The sequence below is a fragment of the Oncorhynchus tshawytscha genome, linkage group LG16 (genome assembly GCF_018296145.1).
Source record: "Oncorhynchus tshawytscha isolate Ot180627B linkage group LG16, Otsh_v2.0, whole genome shotgun sequence".
Lineage (NCBI taxonomy): Eukaryota > Metazoa > Chordata > Actinopteri > Salmoniformes > Salmonidae > Oncorhynchus > Oncorhynchus tshawytscha.
The window spans coordinates 62,811,992-62,830,359 of NC_056444.1; the positions used below are offsets into that span (position 1 = coordinate 62,811,992).

The following is an 18,368-nucleotide window of genomic DNA, read 5'->3' on the forward strand; positions in this document are numbered from 1 at the left end:
TTAACAGCTACCCAGTCAATTAAGGATATACAGTATAACTATTTATTTTTGAAGAATATAATTTTATAAATGCCTCATTAGCTTTCAAATGATTTAACAGTAACTTGGAGATGCAAATAGGCAAACCCACTTTAAAATGACATTAGAACCAGCAGATTATAAAAATGTAGATTACAAGGGGAAAACAACTCTGACTAATGTGAAAGAGTCTGGTTCGTGTCTGGTTTTGTGTCTGTCTGCCTACATGTCTGCGTGAACCCTGTCTGCCGTGGCCTGAGAACTGTATGATACTGTGTAGGGCTAATTTCACACGCCATAAAGCAGCCGGCGCAGATGCTTTACACGGACAGCCCTGCTTTACAGCCAGCCGGCCCCCCGACGGACTGCAATATCAAAACCCAGCGAATGAATAACAGCAGGATTAATCAATCCTTCTGTCCTATTCTCAAAGCCCGAGTTCAATGTCTCTCCACCACACTATGGAGATTGGCCAAAGTCTGTGGAACTGGTTATAGAAAACAATTTTGTTGGCCAATATGTGGCATGGATTAGAGTGAATTATAATGAGTGCTTGAGGAAGATTTAACTGAGTGTGGGAATGGTGGAGTAGCTAAGAGAGAGAGAGACAAGATGGGGGGGGGGGTGTTAGGAAAGAGCACCGCCAATCCATTATGCAAGTTCAGCCGAGAGCTGGAGGTCAATGCTGTTTAGAGCCGCTGCTCTCAGTAAAACGCTTAGCACTGCCTAATGGAAATCCCTGCCCCATGTTGGGGCTCACTGGCTGTGTTGTTTCCTTTCCTTCTAATGATGGGTTAGTTTTAGCTCCTGAAACAGCCGTCTTTATGCCATCATCCAAATGCCCGTTAAGCTACCGATTTGTGACGCAGATACATTTGTCATACAAACCTTCTCTCTGATTCCAGGGTTTCCATGGTTGTGTGTTAACAGTGATTTATAATCCATAAAGCACTCTTCTGTCCCCAAGGCACAAAACATGTCCATATGAGTGGTGCACTATATGCTCAATCTGAACCCGAGGCCATTTGTTTCCACAGGGCCACGGAGAAGATCTTGGCTCGGGCGCGTCAGCTGGTGGATGTCAAGAAGGAGGACGGCTTCTCGGCTCTGCACCTGGCCTCCCTCAACAACCACCGAGACGTGGCCGAGATCCTTGTAAAAGAGGTAAGGAACGGTGTGGGAAAAAATGAGTTTCTCTCACCCTCTAACACCTTTTTCAGGACCCTGTCTTTCAAAGATAATTCGTAAAAATCCAAATAACTTCACAGATCTTCATTGTAAAGGGTTTTAACACTGTTTCCCATGCTTGTTCAATGATCCATAAACAGTTAATGAACATGCACCTGTGGAACGGTCGTTAAGAAACTAACTGCTTACAGACGGTAGGCAATTAAGGTCACAGTTATGAAAACTTAGGACATTGAAGAGGCCTTTCTACTGACTCTGAAAAACACCAAAAGAAAGATTCCCAGGTTCCCTGCTCATCTGCGTGAACGTGCCTTAGGCATGCTGCAAGGAGGCATGAGGACTGCAGATGTGGCCAGGCCAATAAATTGCATTGCCCGTACTGAGACGCCTAAGACAGCACTACGGGGAGACAGGACGGACAGCACAGGATCGCTACATCCAAACATCGCACTTGTGGGACAGGTACAGGATGGCAACAACTGCCCGAGTTACACCAGGAATACACAATCCCTCCATCAGTGTTCAGACTGTCCGCAATAGGCTGAGAGAGTCTGGACTGAGGGTTTGTAGGCCTGTTGTAAGGCAGGTCCTCACCAGACATCACCGGCAACAATGTTGCCTATGGGCACAAACCCACCGTTGCTGGACCAGACAGGACTGGCAAAAAGTGCTCTTCACTGACGAGTCGCAGTGTTGTCTCACCAGGGGTGATGGTTAGATTCACGTTTATCATCGAAGGAATGAGCGTTACACCGAGACCTCGGGAGCGGGATCGATTTGGAGGTGGAGGGTCCGTCATGGTCTGGGGCGGTGTGTCACAGCATCATCGGACTGAGCTTGTTGTCATTGCAGGCAATCTCAACGCTGTGCGTTACAGGGAAGACATCCTCGTCCCTCATGTGGTACCCTTCCTGCAGGCTCATCCTGACCCAACAGCATGACAATGGCACCAGGCATACTGCTCGTTCTGTGCGTGATTTCCTGCAAGACAGGAATGTCAGTGTTCCGCATTGGCCAGCGAAGAGCCAGGAATTCAATCCAATTGAGCATGTCTAGGACCTGTTGGATCGGAGGGTCAGGGCTAGGACCAGAAATGTCCGGGAACTTGCAGGTGCCTAGGTGGAAGAGTGGGGTAACATCTCATAGCAAAAACTGGCAAATCTGGTGTAGTCCACGAGGAGGAGATGCACTGCAGTACTTAATGCAGCTGGTGGCCACACCAGATACTGACTGAAACTTGATTTTGACCAACCCCCCTTTGTTCAGGGACACATTATTTCATTTCAGTTAGTCACACGCCTGTGGAACTTGTTCAGTTTGTCTCAGTTGTTGAATCTTATGTTTATACAAATATTTACACGTTAAGTTTGCTGAAAATAAACTCAGTTGACAGTGAGAGGACATTTTATTTTTTTGATGTGTGTCTATATACAGTTGAAGTCTGACGTTTACATACACTTAGGTTGGAGTCATTGAAACTCGTTTTTCAACCACTCCACAAATTTCTTGTTACCAAACTGTAGTTTTGGCAAGTCAGTTAGGACTTAAGTAATTTTTCCAACAATTGTTTATAGACAGATGATTTCACTTATAATTCACTATATCACAATTCCAATGGGTCAGAAGTTTACATACACTAAGTTGACTGTGCCTTTAAACAGCTTGGGAAATTCCAGAAAATGATGTCATGGCTTTAGAAGCTTCTGATAGGCTAATTGACATCATTTGAGCCAATTGGCGGTGTACCTGTGGATGTATTTCAAGGCCTACTTTCAAACTCAGTACCTCTTTGCTTGACATGTGAAAATCAAAAGAAATCAGCCAAGACCTCAGAAGAAAATGATAAGACCACAAGTCTGGTTCATCCTTGGGAGCAATTTCCAAATGCCTGAAGGTACCAAGTTCATCTGTACAAACAATAGTACGCAAGTATAAACAACATGGGACCACGCAGCTGTCATACTGCTCAGGAAGGAGATGCATTCTGTGTCCTAGAGATGAATGTACTTTGGTGCGAAAAGTGCAAGTGAATCCCAGAACAACAGCAAAGGACCTTGTGAAGATGCTGTAGGAAACAGGAACAAAGTATCTATATCCACAGTAAAACGAGTCCTATATCAACATAACCTGAATGGCCGTTCAGCAAGGAAGAAGCCACTGCTCCAAAACAGTCATAAAAAAGCCAGACTACGGTTTGAAACTGCACATGGGGGGGGACAAAGATTGTACTTTTTTGGAGAAATGTCCTCTGGTCTGATGAAACAAAAATAGTGATGACCATCATAATGACAATCATTATGTTTGAGGAAAAAGGGGGAGGCTTGCAAGCTGAAGAACACATCCCAACCGTGAAGCACTGGGGTGGCAGCATCATGTTGTGGAGGTGCTTTGCTGCAGGAGGGACTGGTGCACTTCACAAAATTGATGGCATCATGAGGGAGGAAAATTTATGTGGATATATTGAAGCAACATCTCAAGACATCAGTCAGGAAGTTAAAGCTCGGTCTTAAATTTGTCCTCCAAATGGACATTGGCCCTAAGCATACTTCCAAGGTTGTGGCAAAATGGCTTAAGGACAACAAAGTCGAGGTATTGGAGTGGCCATCACAAAGCCCTGACCTCAATCCTATAGAAAATGTGTGGGCAGAACTAAAAAAGCATGTGCGAGCATGGAGGCCTACAAACCTGTCTCAGTTACTTACACCATCTTTGAGGAATGGGCCAAAATTCACCCAACTTATTATGGGAAGCTTGTGGAAGGCTACCTGAAACATTTGACCCGAAGTTAAAAAATTTAAAGGCAATGCTACCAGATATTAATTGAGTGTATGTAAACTTCTGTCCCACTGGGAATGTGATGAAAGAAATAAAAGCTGATATAAATAATTCTGTACTATTATTCTGACATTTCACATTCTTAAAATAAAGTTGTGCTCCTAACTGACCTAAGACAGGGAATTTGTGCTTTTTTAAAACTTCTAACTGCAACTGTATGTATATCCCCTTCGCTATCTGCTCCTCAGCATTATGAAGGAGACCTCCCCCTGGTGGCTGTTAACAGTTATTACATAGTTGGTTGTGGAGCAGCTAGAAGGGTTGTTTCTATGTAACACCTTCAAGGACTTGTTGGCTTAAATTGAAGTTTCCAAGAAACTTTCCTTAATGCTGCCATATAACAGCATTCTTTGGAACTGGGACAGAAATTCCAAAGTATAACATTACAAGTACTAGAACAAAACAAAATAAAATACTTTTTTTGAAACAACAGTGGATAGAAATCAGTTTCAGTGCCCACATTTTTTTTTAAATCAGGTCAATCAGTGAGGTACAACACAATATGGACACAACAGCACAGTAAAATAGTTACAGATACCAAGCAGTCACAGGACAGCTACGTAAAAAGCAAATGCATGCAATGTAACATTGGTACCTTCTGAGTCTTCCAAAAAAGGAAAAATGATAGCAACACCCAAAGATGGCCAACAAGGTTATATTCAATGCACTTGTACTTTTTTAAGCTTCAAAAGGAACATCCCAACTAACTTTCTCTCACCCCTCACCCACCCTCACAGGGCCGCTGTGACGTCAACATCCGCAACAACCGCAACCAGACGCCGCTGCAACTGGCGGTGACGCAGGGCCACGGGGACCTGGTGCAGCTGCTAGTGGTCGAGGGCGCGGACGTCAATGTGGAGGACGAGGATGGGGACACGGCCATGCACGTCGCCCTCAGCCGCCCGCAGCTGGCCAACGCCACGCTCAACCCCGCCACCACCAGCACCACGACCACCACGCAGGAGAGAGTAGAGGGGGGTCCGGGCTCGTCATCATCCTCGCTGTACTGTCAGGTAAGACTGTGAGGAAGGGTGTGATTTTTCTTGATTCATGAGTGGTGCAGGAGAAATGATGCAAAAAAGACCGGAAGAGAAGGGAGAGACCTAGTTTTGAATGAGACATTATATCACTGAGAGAGAAATGAATTCTCCTTACACTATTAGGCTACCTAATCATCTTCCCTAGCTTCAAATAGGCACAATCACTCCTCGCCTCTCAATTGTCATACACGGGTCTGTTTAAAAAATGTGGTCCTTCTGTTAGCTAGGTCGGTTAATGCAAATCATCAGCATTGTGTTCTAGCAGCTTCTGCCACTGGCACAGCCAAAAGGGAATCAGCACAACCCCAAACACTGCAGCGCTCAAACAATGCTGGCCATCCGCCAAGCCATTTTGGATAGGGGTTAACTCACACTGTAAATAAGGTGGCTAGTCTAAGTATCATGTATTCACATTGTCAGCAAAGGAGGGGAGTTCTAGATTTGATTGGATTTAGGCTCGTATTTCTCCAGCTGGGGTGCATTGGGTTTAGTGACATCACTCCCTTGCTGTAATATAGTCTGTACGAGGACCAAACATCCCCTTTGCATTTTTTTTTTTTTAATTGTAAGAAAAAAAAATCCTTTTTTATTTAACTAGGCAAGTCAGTTCAGAACAAATTCTTATTTTCAATGACGGCCTAGGAACAGTGGGTTAACTGCCCAGGGGCAGAACGACAGATTTTTACCTTGTCTGCTCGGGGATTCAATCTTGCAACATTTCGGTTACTATAGTAGTTCAACGCTCTAACCACTAGGCTACAGGTGGGCAGCTTGCATCTGACGTGCCGCTGATTACTAGAAGAGTATTGCTTAATTGATACTAATTAGCAATTACTTGTTTTTAGTGTCATCTGACATCCTCAGTAATCTTGTTGTGGTTGTTGTACACTGTACTTTCTGTCTGACTCTCTCTCATATCCTGTGTGTGCAGCTTTGACTCTCATGTGATTCCTTTAATTTACAAGAATAAAGGCTTGCCAGAACTCAACTCTCCTCCTCCCTCCCTCCTGTGTAGCTGAGCAGCTCGGGGCTGATGGGTAACACGGAGCTGAGCGTGGGCGCAGCCATTGCCTGTTTCCTGGCACAGGAGGGCGCCAACATCAACTACGCTAACCACAAGGGCAAGAGCCCGCTGGACCTGGTAGCTGACACAGCCGTGCTGCAGCTCATCAAGAGCTTCTCTGAGAAGCAGCGGTATGTACAGCTACTGACTGGCTGGCTGGCTGTATGGTCCTTAATGGTTCTACTATTAAAACAGCACCTTTTACACTCATTGCTATGAAGGGTCAGCCTGGAGATTAAGGCCCCAATCAGACATACAGTGACAAGGAAAAGTATGTGAACCCTTTGGAAATACCTGGATTTCTGCATAAATTGGTCATAACATTTAGATCACAACAATAGACAAACACGGTCTGCTTAAACTAATAACACACAAACAATTATACGTTTTCATGTCTTTATTGAACACACCGTGCAAACATTCACAGTGCAGTGTGGGAAAAGTATGTGAACCTTTGTATTTGGTTGACCCTCCTTTGGCAGCAATAACCTCAACCAAACGTTTTCTGTAGTTGCAGATCAGACCTGCATAACAGTCAGGAGGAATTTTGGACCATTCCTTTTTAAAAAACTGTTTCAGTTCAGCAATATTCTTGGGATGTCTTGTGTAAACTGCTCTCTTCAGGTCAGGACTCTGACTGGGCCCCTTCAGAAGGTGTATTTTCTTCTGTCGAAGCCATTCTGTTGTTGATTTACTTCTGTATTTTGGGTCATTGTCCTGTTGCATCACCCAACTTCTGTTGAGCTTCAATTGGGGGACAAATAGCCTAACTTTCTCCTGCAAAATGTCTTGATAAACTTTGGAATTCATTTTTCCGTCGATGATAGGAAGCTGTCCAAGCCCTGAGGCAGCAAAGCAGCCCAAAACCATGATGCTCCCTCCACCATAGTTTACAGTTGGGATGAGGTTTTGATGTTGGTGTGCTGTGCCATTTTTTTCTCCACAGATAGTGTTGTGTGTTCCTTCCAAACAACTAAATTTTAGTTTCATCTGTCCACAGAATATTTTGCCAGTAGCACTGTGGAATATCCAGGTGCACTTTTGCAAACTTCAGACATGCAGCAATGTTTTTTTTTGGACAGCAGTAGCTTCTTCCGTGGTGTCCTCCCATGAACACCATTCTTGTTTAGTGTTTTACGTATTGTAGACTCGTCAACAGAGATGTTAGCATATTCCAGAGATTTCTGTAAGTCTTTAGCTGACACTCTTAGCATTCTGCGCTGTGCTCTTGCAGTCATTTTTTGCAGGACGGCCACTCCTAGGGAGAGTAGCAGCAGTGCTAAACTTTCTCCATTTATAGACAATTTGTCTTACCATGATGGACTGATGGACTCCAAGGCTTTTAGAGATACTTCTTTAACCCTGGTCATTAGCCTAGGGGTTCACATACTTTTTACAACCTACACTGTGAATGTTTAAATTATGTATTAAATATAGACAAAAAAATGCAATAATTTGTGTTATTAGTTTAAGCACACTGTTTGTGTATTGTTGTGATTTAGATGAAGATCAGATCAAATTTGATGAACAATTTATGCAGAAACCCAGGTAATTCCAAGGTGTTCACATACTTTTTCTTTGCCATTGTAAATGGGCTTTAAAATAAGTGGAAAAGATGAGAACAAATAACTAACCAAAACAAAGATAAGAGAACAAATCCTATCGTACACTATGTGTACCAATCAGTCTTTTCATCCATCCGTTCCTCCAGGTTGCAGCGGCTGCAGGCCATCACGTGTGGCACGTCACTGAGCAGCACCAGCCTGCGGCGGGTCCACACCACGCCCAATACCATGACTAACCTGGCCATGCCCGTCCTGCCGGGGCCCAGCGAGTGTCTCATCTGCTCCGAGCTGGCGCTGCTCGTCCTCTTCTGCCCCTGCCAGCACAGCGTCGCCTGCGAAGGTAGATGGCGTGTGTGTGTCCGTGCAAGAAAGAATGTTGGTGGGGCAGCTGGAGCATTAAGACTAGTCCTGGACTAAAATGTATCCATTGGAAGTGGTTTTAGTCCAGGACTAGGTTTAATCAGTTTTTAAGAAACCGGCCTTTGGCTTTCCCATAAGATCTGAAGTAACTCCTTGTGCCTCTCCCTAATATCTCCAGAGTGTGCTCATCGAATGAAGAAATGCATCAAATGCCAGGTCACGATCACCAAGAAAATAAGACAAGGTAATGATACCACAGATGAGTAGAAGCCCTTTCTTGTTTTCTGATGTGTGTCGGTGAGGGGCATTGGTAGTAATTGATAAATAGAAGCTACAACATAAATAGATGTCCTGATAATACTAGTACAGATCACAATACCTTTTAGTGGAGTGTGATGTTAAATGGTGAAGTAAATGACATGTATCCCCCTCCTCTCTCTCCAGACCAGACAGAGGTGGACTGCAGCCCGGACTCGGAGCAGCACAACCTGCTGGAGCAGCTACAGTCACGCTACCGCCAGATGGAGGAGCGTATCACCTGCCCCATCTGCATCGACAACCACATCAAGCTGGTCTTTCAGTGCGGCCACGCCTCCTGCATCGACTGCAGCGCCGCCCTCAAGACATGCCCCATCTGCAGGCAGACCATCCGCGAGCGCATTCAGCTCTTCGTCTGACCCAGGCCCCTGTCCTCCGCCTCCTTTCTCCCCCCTCCCCCCCATGAAGTGGCCCAGGGGTGGTCAGCTTGTTGCCCGTTTTCTGCTGGTGTCCGTTAGTCGGTCAGTCTGCGTCTCAGTCCTTTGGGATAAGCCACTTGCTCATCCATCCTGGCTCAGCCGCTGCGCTTTGTTGTGTTCTGTTTCATGAAGTTGCGCCAGGGGTGTAATCATTACGCCGATTCTGTTGCAAAATGTTTTGCCACAGAAACTGTTTACTCAAAACAGAAAAACACAAATTAGAGTTTCTATTGGGCAAATTCAGGTAGGTCCCTCCGTGTTTCGTTCCATTTGCTTTGTTTGCTTCCATTTTGTTCTTAAAGAGTAAACGGTTTCCGTAATGAATACACCCCAGGGTTTCCAGCAGTGTCACATAGCTGGATATGGTCATACTGACTAGATTTAGTTTTTTTTGTTGCCCATTTCTGCATGGGAAAAAATCCATCCACTACCCCTGAAAGGCTCTGCAATGCTTTCTCCGTGGCCCCCAGTAACCAGCATCCACAGCCGGTTACATCAGGAGGAGGTGGTTGTGCCGCAAGCTCCACTCATATTGGTGAACAAGGAGGATGTCCCTACGAACCAGGGAGGATGTCCATCTGAATAGGCCCTCACCTGTGCTGCTCTAAGAGGATGTCTGTTATTCCCCATTTGATTGCACCCCGTTTGCCTGTCTTACCTCCCCTGTTTACAAGGCTGCAGAGAACAGTCCATCTCCCTGTCTTGAATCCTGTGTATTATGTTTGCTCTCCTTCATATGAAGCTGTTTGTAATAAGTGTTAGTATCCAGAGGGTGATGGTATAACTAAAGGCTCCTCTGTATAGTCCCTCCCGCTTGCCGTACATACATACGTAAGGAAAATACACACTATATGCATGAGTACATGCATATTCTAAGCTGAAGACTTTGTTGTGAATTTGGTTACATGTGTGGTTTTAAGAGTACCTGTAATTAGTACTGAGTTATTCATGTCTGAAGGTGTTTCTATTTAGCTAAAGTCATATTATTTTTGGTGTTTGATCTGCAAAAAAAGGATTTCTGCTGTAATTTCACCCAAGCCTATGTCCTTCTCTACTCAGGGTCCTGATTCATTGAAACACTTCTAGTATCAAAAGGGTTGTGGAAGGTTTTGTTTTTGTCAAATGTTTTTACATTAGAGCCTTCTGACAATTTGGTGTGCATTTACTAAGGGACTTGTAGATATCTGGTAAAACAACAGCTTGGACTGTTTTATAGCAGAATAGACGTGTAGATGAGTTCACTTCAGCCCAACATACCTTTCTTGCTTTTGGTATGAAATGAATGTTGAAATGCACCATAAGAGAGGTTTGCGTGTTGCTTTAAAAGAAAGGAAATACTTATTTGTCTGCTGTCGCAGTAGCAGTGCAAGTCATTTTCCTTATACCATCACCCAGATACCTATTGTTCTTTGTAGATTTGTATAAAAAGCATGAACGAAGCCCGTGTCTGTTGTTGTCTGAACCTGAGCGCCTCTGTCCGTCTCCTCAGCGTGTAGCGTAGCGTTGTACTGCCCAGCAAGTGCGTTAGCTGCCCATCCGCTTGCTAGCATCATCACACTCAGCCTCAGACAGGGCTCAGCCAATTGGGTGGTGCAGAAAGGTTTGTCATTGAGTTTAGGTCAACTTTGGACTCTTGCGGACAGAATTACCTTTGATTTCTGGAAGCCTTGGTGTTCTTTGGATAGAGGAAGATAACTCCTCCAATACAGATCAGAAAGGATTATTGGTCAATGGAGGTGGGTAAACTTCTATAAAAGCTGAGCCAGAAAAATGATGTATATGCTTCTTTATTTTGTCACAATGTGGACTTTTGGCAGCCTTTGGACTCTTGTAAATGTATTTTTTTCTCAAACAGTAAACATTGAATTAGACATGGCAACAAAAAAAGTGGAACTGTACATCTGTAGCTACGTGTCTCGTATCATATTCAGCCTACTTAGAAGAAACCCTCCCCAGTCTGTTTGGCAAAGCATTTTGGATTGTACATCATCCTTGGTATTTTTTGGTTTGTTTTCCAAAGGGCTTATGTGTTTTTAAAAAATGATCTATTTGATTTTTCTATTGTAAACTTCCATTGACAGGGGTTCGTAGATCCCAGCTTTCGGTAAGCCAATTAAGATGTACATTTTGAATGTTAGAAAAAATGTAACCTGTCTTACTCTGCCTTTTTGTGGAAAGGTTGTAAAGATGTGAGAGAGGGTACAAGCGGGGGAAAGTAAGGTTTACTCTAAGAAGTACTACTACACCAGTGCCAAATCTTTAAAAGGATGTGCACAGGACTGCACAGCTTAGTTCATCTAGATATAATGCTCTAGCCATTATCAATGTTTTGAAATAATTGAATAGCACTATTGTGGCTCCCAATGTTGATTTTGTCTCAAACTATCATAGCTATGTACTATTTGGGCAAAAGAGCAAGAGCATATTGTGAGTATGCTATGGAGTTTGGAAAACAGGCTATAGGGTACTAAAAAAGTAGTGCACTACATAGGGAATAGGGTGTCATGAGACTGCACCCATTCCCTCTTTCCCAGCTTCTCAATGACAACTGATATTAAAGAAGAAGAAAGAAAAATTGGAGCCAAAACGTTATAATTTTAATGAATCGAGTCTTTATGATCATTAAAGATTGTCATCTGGTGTCCTACATTGGGTGATGTGAGTATTCTCTGTACACAGGTAAAAACCATTATTTAGGAGAGCCAGGAGGTTTGAAATGTACTACTAGAGGTTTGCTATGAGAACTACATATACTATTTAAGCAAGAAATGTTACTATTTGTGTGTACAGCACTTGGAGTTCTGATGTTGGCCTTACTGTCCATTCCTCCAACGTTGACGTGTTTGTTCAGTTGTATTCTGTCCGAAAATATTTTGCAATAAATATGGAACTGTTTTATAAGTATTTGGTGTTCTGCGCTTAATCAGTCACTGTCTCCTCCCAACATGTACAGTGCATTCAGACCCCTTGAATTTTTCAAAAATGTGTAATGTATTTTTTCTCAATCTACACACAATACACCATAATGAAAAGCAAAAATGATTTATTTTTTATTTTTGCACATTTAAAAAAGAAAAAAGAAAAAAAGGAAATCACATAAGTTTTCAAACCCTTTACTCAGTACTTTGAAGAACCTTTGGCAGCGATTACAGCCTCAAGTCTTCTTGGGTATGATGCTACAAACTTGGCACACCTGTATTTGGGGAGTTTCTCTCAAGCTCTGTCAGGTTGGATGGGGAATGTCGCTGCAGCTATTTTCAGGTCTCTCCAGAGATGTTCGATCAGGTTCAAGCCCGAGCTCTGGCTGGGCCACTCAAGGACATTCAGAGACTTGTCCCAAAGCCACTCCTGCATTGTCTTGGCTGTGTGCTTAGGGTCGTTGTCCTGTTGGAAGGTTAACCTTTTCCCGTCTGTGGTTCTGAGCTCTCTGGAGCAGGTTTTCATCCAGGATCTCTCTCCATCACAGGCTTCATTAGGAAATGCATCAACGGCATTGTCCCCACAGTGAAGGTTCACTGCTTCCCCAATCAAAAGCCCTGGATTAACACAGAGGTTGGTGGTAAAATAAAGGACAGGGCTACCACACACCGGGCTATCAAAGCCAACTCCTAGGCTACTGCTGAGGACACAAACAAGTACAAGAAGTCCCGCTATGACCTCTGGAGAGCCACCAAACAAGCAAAAGGACCATAGGAACCAGGTGGAATCCTATTACACAAGCTCTTACGCTCACAGCATGTGGCAGAGGCTACGTTCTATTACGGATTACAAAGGAAGACCCAGCCATGATCTGCCAAACTATGCCTCACTACCAGACGAATGCAATGCATTTTATGCACGCTTCGACAAAAATAACACCAGGGCCAAGCATGAGGCCCCCCCGAACCAGGGGACTGGGTGATCTCGCTCTTCGAGGCTTGCGTCCACTACATAAAGAAAATAATGTACTTTTTACTTCATACATTTTCCCTGACACTCAAAAGCACTCGTTACATTTCGAATGCTTAGCAGGACAGGAAAATGGTCCAATTCACACTTATCAAGAGAACATGTGTGGTCATCACTACTGCCTCTGATCATAGCCCGGTCGTGTTTTTTTTATGCGTCAGGCTCCGCATGAAATGCCTGGATGGAAACGTGGTTAGTGTAGTAGGTGTTTTTTTGTTGATGTGACGTCATTGCGTCCAACCGTTTATATCGACAATATATTTAAATGAGAACGCACCTATTTTCTATTCAAACGTTATAAATGGAAAGTTAGCTACTGATTGAGATAGGTGGGTATCTACCACAAATTGCTGTAGCCTACTCAGAAATTAAGCGTCGGGCACCTCACCTGTTTCGATCAATCAGAGAAGACAGAGAGGAAGAGGTAGAGGCCTAACACGGCGGGAAATCTTTCTCCCTCCAGCAGGTGGCGTTTAATCGCCCACCGAGCAAGGAGTTTTTAAATTCAGGTCAGTCATTGTGTGTCGAATTTGGTCAACAAAAAATTGAATGGCTTATTTACTACGTGAGGTTTATTTGATTGAATATACGTTTCGTAATGCTTAGGTTATGAGTGTACGGATATAAGTAGGACACGTGACATCCCCGCAACTTTAAGAAAAAAACACTTTATATCCGAGATGGCTATGCACATTCCTGGCATGAGGCTTATAGCATAGCATTTATCCATTGAATAATGGCGGTGACGTCAACAACCCTCAATGAATATTCAATCAACTATTACATAATTGCATGTATCCACCAATCCAAAGAAAGGATAGGAGGGAGCTAAGCATCCTACCATGCCACTTTGTGGACGATGCCTAGCATTGTTAGGACATTGAATCTCGAGGGACAACTTTAGCATTTAAGCTAATTAGCAACTTTTCAACAACTTAATACTTTTTAGTTACTTTGCAACAACTTAGCATGTTAGCTAACCCTTCTCCTAACCTTAACCGTTTTAGCTAACCCTTCTCCTAACCTTAACACCTAGCTAACGAGTTGGCTAGCTAGCCAGCTAGCTAGAATTCGTAAACATATACGTTCTGCAAATTCTTAACATATAATACAAAATGGGTGCTGGACATCCACAAATTAAATGGAGTGTATCGGATTTACTTACATAATAATACGAAATGCTCTGAGACCAGGTTGAGATGGCAGCATTATACATTGTTGGATTAATTCATGGTGCACAAAAAATATTTAATTTAATGATGGAGCATTTCCTAAATTCCAACGACCCACCTGCAACTAACCATTGGAGTTGAGACAGCGGTGCCTTCCAAGTCAAAAATTAAGGAAGTATTGCCAAGTAAATATTTGTTAAATTAATTGATGGATTGAACTACCCCAAACTGCAACGGTTTATTGCAAGAGTAGCCTGCATGATTGCATATCAACCATTGCAGATCTGCAGTTAGGGGGATTGCATATCAACCATTGTAGATCTGCAGTTAGGGGGAAGTCTCTAGAGTCAAAGGACCACCTTTCAGGGGATTAATACTGTGGGCTTGCAAACCTGATGATTAGCACCAGGATCTGATGTCTTATTCACACCTGAAGCAAAGACTGTACAGTATTAAGAAACTCTGTGCCTGAAATTTTTGGCATTCAACCAAAAGCTATTCTCTGTGGTGGAAAAATTGGGCACACACAGTGGCCCCGTTTACATTGCATATTTCAAAAACTTTGAAAAATGTAAGGACATAGTTCAAATAATTTAAATAGTTAATTTTGACAGAACCTTCAGTAAATTTTAAAATAGCAATCGATTAAAAAAAAAACTTCTGACCCAATTTCAAACAATGTAATGTGAGGAATAGGAAAAACAAATACAATAGGATGTAATTTGTTAATGAATCCATAACTACTCAAAACATATAGCCTAATGGTAAAATCCTAAAAAGGTCACCAACTAGTCCAATTAAAATTAAGCCGAGATCTGGACCATTTAGGAGGCATTTCCATGTACTCACATCGCATCAGTTTGTACTGATTTCTGGACTGGATCGATGAACCGTTGAACTCCTATGTCTGAAAATTAAAATGGACAATTCCAATCCGTGACTCCAAAACCTGAATTACAAGGCTACCGTCTCATTTCTGAAAACATAACATTTCTGTTGATCATTTTAACTTCAACCTGAAGAATATATAAAATCTATGGTCCTAAAATAAGACATTTAATTTAAATGTAGAGATTAAAAGGTATAGATTTGGTTTATTGACATTTTGAACAATTGCATCACCGGTAGCAAAAGGACCCGATGCAACTGTATCTTCCACTTCTGTCCTCATGAGGCATAGGGACTTCAAATGTCTTCTCTTACTGTGGTCTTATACCAAATGATTCTGAACCCATCTCAGACTTCAACCGATACACAGAACTCTTGTGCAAAATACTGGAACAATTACACATCTGGTTATACCTGTCAGTATTACAGAAAAATAATTAAATGGTCTGTTTCTCGATGTATAAACTAAACAACACATTAAAGCCTTTGAACACTAGCTAATCATAAATACAAAGATGTACATCAACTAGACTTTTTTTTTAAATTTTAAAGCTATAAAAAAAATGTAATCTACAATTGGATTCACAGTAGCGGTAAGCTGCCTTGAGGTGCCAGAATGATCCCAAAGACATAGAAAAGTCCCATCAAGAGGTTGAGCTTAGCTGTCTTTTGGGGGATCTTGGAATAGCACTGGCTGCGGAACTGCCTCTCCAGGGGGAAGGCCATGGGCAGCGTGAGCAGGGGCAGGGCCATGCTGATGGTGTAGTGGGTGGCCAGGATGCAGAAGAGCACGTAAGGGAAAAACAGCAGGAGGTTGAAGAGGATGTAGGACAGCGTGGGCCCGATGAGAATGGCCAGAGTGACGATGCCTGCCTGTTTGTCAGAGTCCATGTCTCTGGTGTTGTTGCTGTGTAGAATGGCCTCCGTGTTGAGGGCCAGGGGGACGGCGTAGACCAAGGGCAGGACTGACAGGTAGCCCACCTGCACGGCGTGGGCAAACATGACTGCCAGGGGGCCAAATGTGATCAGGATCACCACATCCCCCAGGGCCACATACTTAAGACCAATGCCTGAAAACAGGACAAGGAAGATATCATAAGTATCTGAATATTAGTGTGTGTGTGGTTAGTATTGATAAAAATATATAAATTAAAATGTCAGTACATCTTTTTTTTTTTTAAAACAGGTTAATGGTTAGCTCACCTCCCGTGTACAGGAAAGAACTTGAGAGCCCTCCAAAATAAATAAGGGCCAGATGTTCCATCCTCAATGTGGAGAGAAAGTAGAGCAGTGTGGCACACAAGCAGCCCAGAGAGTAGAGCAGCGCTCCAAACATGACAACGTCCTGCGGTGCCAGGATCTCATCCACAAGAGTCCTATCATCACTCTTCTTGTGGTCGATCCCTTTGGAGAAGTCATAGTAGGTGTTAACCAGGTTCCCTGCCCCATGCACCACCAGCACAGCTATGGCACACACCATGAGGATGACCAAGTCCACAGAGCCCTCCAGCTTGTAGGCCAGGGCACTGCCCAGCGCCACCGGTGTGAGAGAGGCGCTGAAACTCCACGGCCGCAGGGCCAGCACATAAGCAGCACACTTGTTCCTCATGTCGGACGAAACTCTGGCCATCCCTAACCTTTGCTGGTCAGAGGTGTGGTTCCGCACAATGTCATTCAAACCAGAATGCCTTGTCTCATGTCCATTCGATCCAGCCAAAACAAATGTCTCCGCGCGGCTTGTTTTCTGCCCCACAGCCATACCGCTGCCAAGGTCCACAGTAGTGCCAGCAACAATCATAAAGAAATGGATAGTAATCCTGAAACGGAGTTAGAGGTCACACATATAACTTAATTTACATACAGTGAACATCTCATGTAAGGATTAAGTGCAACAGAATCCAGGCTCTGAAATTAATTTAAAACCAGTAAGAATCAGTTATTATATTGTCCATCATTGAAGGGTTCCAAGAGCATGCAACAGGAAAAATACATTTATGTTGAGCAGGATTAAAGCTCGCTACTACATGCTAGGACGAGGCAACAAGTCTGTTTAATTTCCAGTACTTCCATCCTGACTAACAGTAGCTAGAAATATGTTAGCTGGAACAGCTGTATTTCAATGCACAATCTTGTAAATTGTACAAAAACACCTGTTGGATGGCCACATTGCTTGCTTCCTACAACCTCGTAAAATGTGCCTTCAGAGCATTGCACTAGGGGGCTGGATAGTCAACTAACTAGCTACAGAGATTAAAGGATTAAAGCTAAAAGCAAACTAGCCAGTGTGCTAATTAGCTAGCTAGCCAATAGCCAGGGAGAAATGAAATGTTCGACACCGGATATTACCTGTTTTATGTATCCTTTCTCTCAAACTATTTCACACCATGTAACAACATCTTTCTGTGACCGCTACATAACTACAGGGCTGACCCTGCTCCGTTGGCAAGCCTGCTACGTGTCAATTTTGAGGATATTTCACTGGCTGATCACAGTTAACCCTGACGGGCGCCATTTTGTCCAACCAAAGTGCAGTATAAATAGGCACCGTTGGAAACGCATTCCAATGTCATCTGAGTTCCACGTCTTGTGACGCTGACATGTCCAATACCCCTTTTCTCAAGATGAATTAAAATATATATTTCTCAAAATATTTTTTATAAAAAGTATCGCTTATTATCACACTCGCACCAACTCATATATTACAAATACTAAGGCAGGAATTACATTATTGGTTCTTTGGTGGTGGGTCAAAACAGCTCCGTGTAAAATTTGCCATAGGGTAGAGACAGATCTAGGGTCAGCTCGATCTCTCCCTATCCCACCCGAATTTGTTAAAGAGCGAACTCAGACCAGCATGGGTAAATATTATACCCACTCAACTACACGTCTCCAAAAACATTTGTATGTACATGTTTGTTTCAATAGTTTTCGAACGTTGCCGACTACGAATGCACACCAGACTCAAATTGCGTGTTTTGGCCCTTCACACACGCACTTATTTGATGTAAACTAGGCAACCTTTGCGGTTTACACAGTTCTGCAGAATGTATGCCTATCATCATAGCTCACCATCTATTTGATGCAGGTAACTACAACTAGCCTACTACAATGAAAATAACATTTGAAAAATATGTTTTACTTACATTAGGCAACAGCCTGTTTTCCTATATAATTATAAAATAGATGGGCCAATGAAATTTGAATTAATAGGTATTATATAAATCAAAGTCAATCTAATATTGTTATATGGGGTGGAAGGTAGCCTAGTGGTTAACTGCCTTGTTCAAGGGCAGAACGACAGATTTGTACTTTGTCTGCTCGGGGATTCAATCCAGTAACTTTACTGGGCCAACACTCTAACACACTGTTCCCCGGTAGACCGTCATTGTAAATAAGAATGTGTTCTTAACTGACTTGTCTGGTTAAATAAATAAAACAAATATGCGCATACGGCAGGGTAGCCTAGTGGGGCGGCAGGGTAGCCTAGTGGTTAGAGCGTTGGACTAGTAACCGGAAGGTTGCAAGTTCAAACCCCCGATCTGACAAGGTACGAA

At 43.1% G+C, this 18,368-nt stretch overlaps 2 protein-coding genes across 5 annotated transcripts in view; one reads left to right on the forward strand and one right to left on the reverse strand.

The window, feature by feature from the left end:
• Positions 1 to 11,710, forward strand: part of LOC112232564 (E3 ubiquitin-protein ligase MIB2) — an 84,606-nt gene extending 72,896 nt beyond the window's left edge. For all 4 annotated transcript variants that reach the window (XM_024399618.2, XM_024399619.2, XM_024399617.1 and 1 more), the window contains 6 exons: positions 1,056 to 1,182; positions 4,779 to 5,054; positions 6,097 to 6,275; positions 7,856 to 8,049; positions 8,248 to 8,313; positions 8,514 to 11,710. In XM_024399618.2, coding sequence (XP_024255386.1) covers positions 1,056 to 1,182; positions 4,779 to 5,054; positions 6,097 to 6,275; positions 7,856 to 8,049; positions 8,248 to 8,313; positions 8,514 to 8,746 — 1,075 coding nt within the window. In that variant the 3' untranslated portion in view covers positions 8,747 to 11,710. The remainder of the gene's footprint in view (positions 1 to 1,055; positions 1,183 to 4,778; positions 5,055 to 6,096; positions 6,276 to 7,855; positions 8,050 to 8,247; positions 8,314 to 8,513) is intronic.
• Positions 11,711 to 14,994: 3,284 nt separating this feature from the next.
• LOC112232563 (ubiA prenyltransferase domain-containing protein 1-like) lies at positions 14,995 to 17,365 on the reverse strand. Its single transcript, XM_024399616.2, has 3 exons — positions 17,161 to 17,365; positions 16,018 to 16,631; positions 14,995 to 15,884 (listed from the first exon to the last, which is right to left on the reverse strand). The coding sequence occupies exons 2-3, from the start codon at positions 16,610 to 16,612 to the stop codon at positions 15,397 to 15,399; spliced, it is 1,083 nt and encodes a 360-aa protein (XP_024255384.1). The 5' UTR covers positions 16,613 to 16,631; positions 17,161 to 17,365; the 3' UTR covers positions 14,995 to 15,396.
• Positions 17,366 to 18,368: the final 1,003 nt, after the last annotated feature.

What these genes read in the sequence shown, in the direction of transcription:
- LOC112232563 (XM_024399616.2), bottom strand. Translation starts at nt 16,612, where the DNA reads ATGATTGTTGCTGGCACTACTGTGGACCTTGGCAGCGGTATGGCTGTG. An exon ending in TTCTTTCCTGTACACGGGAG is followed by an intron (nt 15,885 to 16,017) that starts GTGAGCTAACCA and finishes TCCTGTTTTCAG; the next exon opens with GCATTGGTCTTAAGTATGTG.